The 5,237-nt window shown below is 36.9% G+C and overlaps 1 protein-coding gene across 1 annotated transcript in view; it reads left to right on the forward strand.

Moving 5' to 3' along the window:
- The window catches only part of arhgef1 (Rho guanine nucleotide exchange factor (GEF) 1), a 45,438-nt gene that overhangs the window by 21,328 nt on the left and 18,873 nt on the right, over positions 1–5,237 (forward strand). The window contains 3 exon segments of the mRNA XM_032518863.1: positions 627–669; positions 813–918; positions 3,428–3,568. Of these exon segments, the coding sequence (XP_032374754.1) occupies positions 627–669; positions 813–918; positions 3,428–3,568 (290 nt within the window).

Here is a 5,237-nt window from a genome sequence, read left to right on the forward strand (position 1 = left end):
TTTTAAACCTTAATCTTTTGTAGACCCATTGACTTAAAGTTGGCCCTTGTGGTTATTTTCATGTCGATGAAAGATCTATGTATCTTCCATTTGGAACATGTGTTTTTTCTCTTGATTATTGTTTTATTTCTAATGTTTAAATGACCCCTTGTGGCGATATGTAGCTACTGCACACTTTATTTGGATTCTTGTAAGTTGATATACCACACGGATTTGTCTTGTGTAAGTACATAACAAAGGAACAATTATCTAAGTAAGTTTAAGTACACCTAGCTCAAACTGTTTGTTGTAGAGAGGTGTTGATTCTTTATGAGGCTGTATTTTGTATTATACAGGTGTTCTGTTATATAGCCTGCCCTTACGGATTTGAAAGTAGTGGACATAATAATAGAAACACATGTCACCTGTTTAAACTAGAGCCTCCAATATGACCTCACAGTTAAATCAATGCCTCTCAAAAACTCAACACTCCACCTCCATGAAGGTAGGATTTATTAAAGGACTGTTGTACACAGATCTGCAGTCACATATTAAAAACAGACTCATGCGTATCAGTAATTTTGTGTGATCTTTCTTAACATGGGATTTAAATTAAAATCTATTTTGTCTTTCGCTCCACAATATAGATTCTCAGAGTGGTACTACCAGCAAATGTATCCTACGAATTGGGTAAGCTGTCTACCTGTGGTGTATTTAGGAAATCATTATATATTCGATGTTCGCCACATACACACACCTCAAACCATCACTGTGTCTTCTTCTGTGTATCGCTGATTCTCATTCATTTACTTCTCCTGTCCCCCTTCCCTAAGACCGAACCCGTCCAGATCTGCTCCATGAGGACACCCAAAGGCGCTATGCTCAGGAGGTTCAGAGCCAGCAGGCTGCTGAAGTGGCCAAACAGCTGGAAGATTTCAGGTTAGAATCCCCATCCTGAACTCTACTCAGCCAGTCATGTATAGTCTTAACTGTACCCCAAATATTTCTTTTGTAAATTCACAATATTTGTCTCATGTCAAGATTATAGCAGTCTGCTTTGAAACTAATGATTGTCATGTGTTGGGAGATGCTTAGTTCTGATAATGATATGAGTGTACAGTTTGTATACTTAGTAAAGAAAGTACTAGAAAGAAAATACTATTTATATTTCGAATAAATAAACAAAACTATCAATATATGTTTCTATATTTGGTCACTGCGTTTTTCTCCCAAATGAGTTGTGCATACAGTCGCACTTTTTACTGTGGTTACCGTGGTTACTGCAAAAAGCATATCTGCCTCTGCTAGAAGTATTAAAAAATATCAAATGAAAAGCATTGTAAAAAATGGTGTGTTTTATTTACAGTGGTGCTCAAAAGTTTACATACACATGCTTAAGTTGACTAAACACGAGGAATAAAAAAATCATGTTTTGGAAATTTATTTTAATACCTAAATTAAAAAATGAGGTAAAATCCACCTTAAGGACACCAATTTCTTGTGAATGAATAACGTGTAAATAAATAAATGTTCTTATTTAAAATACAGGTTCATAAGTATCCATACCCCTATGTTAATTCCCATAGAGCAGGCAGATTTTTTATTATTAAAGGCCAGTTATTTCCTGGATTCAGGATATTATGCATCCTGATAAAGTTCCCTTGGCCTTTAGAATTAAAATAGCCCCACATCTCACATACTCTTCACATGCTTAGAGATGGCATGGTTTTATTTCAGTTAGACTAATACCTGGTTTGATTTGCATTGAGAGATGATTTTATAGAAAGTATCCCATGCCTATCTCTAAGCATGGTGAAGAGTATGTGATGATGTGGGCTATTTTATTCTAAAGGCCAAGGGAACTTTATCAGGATGCATAATATCCTGAATCCAGGAAATAACTGGCCTTTATAATAAAAATCTGCCTGCCTCTATGGGAATTTAACATAGGGGTATGTATACTTATGACCCCTGTATTTAAATAAGAACATTTATTTATTTACAATACGTTATTCATTCACAAAGAAATTGGTGTCCTTAAGGTTGGATTTTACCTCATTTTTTAATTTAGGTATTAAATAAATTTCCAAAACATGATTTTTTTTCATTCCTCTTTTTAGTCAACTTAAGCATGTGTATGTAAACTTTTGAGCACCACTGTAGCTTAAGTCAGACAGATTTTTCATAAACATTGCACCGTGAGCAATTTTTTCATTTACCAATTTGTCTTTTTTTTATCCACTGCCTGTATAATGTGGATAATGTGAAAAATGCTTATAAAAAAAGTAAAAGACAAAACAAAAAAACAACATCCAACGATAACCAGCCCTAGAAACAAACACAGTTGTTTGTCACCAATGTTTTGAATTATGCAGTGACTTGAAATCCCATTTTGGGAATTAAATTAAAGAAAATGATAGCATTCTTTAATAAAAGGCTTAGCACAGAGGAGGACCGAGAAAGATGACGGACTATAATAAGCTATTTTAACACCTAACTAAGGGACGTTTAAACCACTGTCAATGTCTCATACGGTCTGACACGTTCTTAATAAACCAGCTAGCCAGATGAGACAGTCCAAGTGGAAAGTAAGGGTCAGTCTGAGACTCAAGCAAGAGAAGGGTGAGCAATTATACAGTTATAAAGTTACTTCATGTATCACCTGTGTCTAAAAGAAAATCCAGGGACAACCCTGGTGTACTAAAAATGTCACTCAGGAAGGTTTCTGCTGTATATACTGTACCTAACGAGGTCAGGTGTTGAATTTATGGTTATTTCATTTTCATGTTTCTCAGAAGTACTGAAATGTAAGCTCTTCTCTGTGAGTGTTTCTGGGGTTTGAAATGTGAAATCAGTAAACCAGCAACCAAGCTAAAAGCTCACTTTTAATGAGTGACATAAACCACATTTCTATCATGGTAATAGAGCAATAATTTAAGGGTGCTTGACACAGCAAATTTAAATGACCAATTCATATAGTCATACATTCAAATAAAAATAAACGTCTAGAGATTTGAAACTTGCTTTAGATGGGTAATTTATCCTATAGGATCTATTCTATTTTTGCGTTCCTATTTGATACATAACCATGATGCTAATGCTTATGTTAGTTTTTTAACCTGAACAAAATAATGTTTAGTTGGGCTGCCTTAGATTTAGATTTAGATTTTCTGCTAAAAAGCAGTGCACTCAGAACACAAAACAAACAAATGTGGACATCATAGAGAGGATAATGGCAATTTGTGTCTTTCATGGATTAAAAAGGTACTGTTCTTTTGGAACTGTTGATGAATAGCCATATTTTAGGAATGGTAATGCACTGAGCAGCCCTCATCATCTATGTGTCTTCTCACATAATCTGGAAAACATGAATCATTATACTGTATTAATCCTTTTTTCAAAAACAATCTTGCCAAACTACCGCCTCCTATTGCTTTCTCTTGCACAGGCAAAAGAGGATGATGGGTATGACGCCCAACGAGGCTGAGCTCATTGACGTGGAGAACCACTATCCCACGGACCGCGTCCCGATGGAGATGAAGGAGAAGTCTGTAGCCGAGAACCTGCTGGACAAGATGTCAGAGACACAGTGAGCGTTTCTTTGTTCCACTGCAACACCAAAAAGAAGTAAAATGTGCCTATTAGGAATAGTTGTTGGCAGTATTATTGCCCACCTACTATGAAATAGCAATAAGGAAGGAGTTTAAATTGGATAGGCAACCTACCTAGTTGAATCATCAGTTCAAAAAATTAGCAACCGCTAACTATAGGGCTGTCTGATTTAAAAAGTTGTACAGGCATGTGTACATAAACCCATGAGGAGAGTGGTCAACTGCGACTTTCAAGGAGCACTTAGGTGTTAACAGAGATTTAAAACTGAAGATTATGATTATTGTCCTTTATAGAAACCCTGATAATACATTCAGCAGTTTAAATCAATTCACATTTGGATTTAATGTTGGTCAGTTTTGGAAGATTGTAGCAAATATTAATAATAATAATAATATTATCTGTTCTTACTTGCAATGAGGGAGTATTTTAAATTGAATTTGTATCTCCAACTGGCCTCTCGCACAGCAGCCAAGGCTCATGGGTATCATAGTATTTACTGCAATTTCCCACACAAAACTGACAGAAAAAGCATGATTATTTAGAAATTAAGTTGGAAATAAATATGCATTACATAAACATAAAGCATTGTTTGATTATCCAGGAGACTTCCTTAAGGTTGAGAAACAACTAGCTCTTTTAGACCAAAAATCTCCTGGAACTATGGAACCAGATGATCTAAACTAGATGAAACTAAACTAGTTCTAAACTAAACTACTAACCTTTATATAGTAATTGGACAGTGAGGAAAATACTTGTGTCCTCTCCATACCCAGCTGCTTTATTTCCTTTAAGCTGAGAGAGTGATTGGTCTTTCAGATGGAAAAGCAGCCTTTTTCTGTTATGCTCCTCATAAAGTTGGCACCACAATCTCTGTAAAGCCCGGTAGAAGGTCTTTTTAACATTAGCTGTACACATATCCAATCTAGTGCAAAGCACATAGAGACAAATCCAGCAGGAGATGGACAAAATCAAGTGCACTGGACTAGAGAGCTGGAGAAGGAACAGTGATTGGAAGAGAGCACAATAGAGTAAGAAGGAAATGAAGAAGCAGAGAGGAAAAGATGGAGTCAGCAGTGCCACGCTGGCAGGAAGGTTCCCGTGGCATTTTGCCAACTGGAGGGAGGGGTGGCAGTGTTGGGTTGGGGGGGGTTTACACAGCGGAAGAAGGAAGGGGAGCGAAAAGGCCGGAGGGTTATTGATGCTGGATTGCTCCTGCCCTGGACACGTTTAAAGAAAGAAAGCAAGAGATCTGGGGGAAAGTTAATCTATCCTTGACCCCGTGGCCAACTACAATGTGTTATCCTCTACAAGAAGCAAGTCAGACAGAGAGGGAGAGGAGGCCAGCGAGAGGGCAGGAGACTGTCTAACTTCATTTTGTCAGAACAGAGAAAAAAAGATGAACAACATAAATGAAAAGAGATTCACTGTGTGCGTGCAGCACCCGTCTTGTGGATATGACCACGCTGTCAGTGGAAGAGACACAAAAAGCTGTCTGTATCAAAGACATGATAATTCAGCTTTTGACTCACTCAGTTACTAACACACAGTTAGATATCTATCTCCACTGCACAAAAGATTCATTCAGTTACACTCTATTCATTCCTCACAATCATCTCTCTATTACCATGGCACTTCTCTTACACTGT

This window comes from Etheostoma spectabile, chromosome 6 (assembly GCF_008692095.1).
Source record: "Etheostoma spectabile isolate EspeVRDwgs_2016 chromosome 6, UIUC_Espe_1.0, whole genome shotgun sequence".
In the NCBI taxonomy this organism is placed as follows: Eukaryota; Metazoa; Chordata; class Actinopteri; order Perciformes; family Percidae; genus Etheostoma; species Etheostoma spectabile.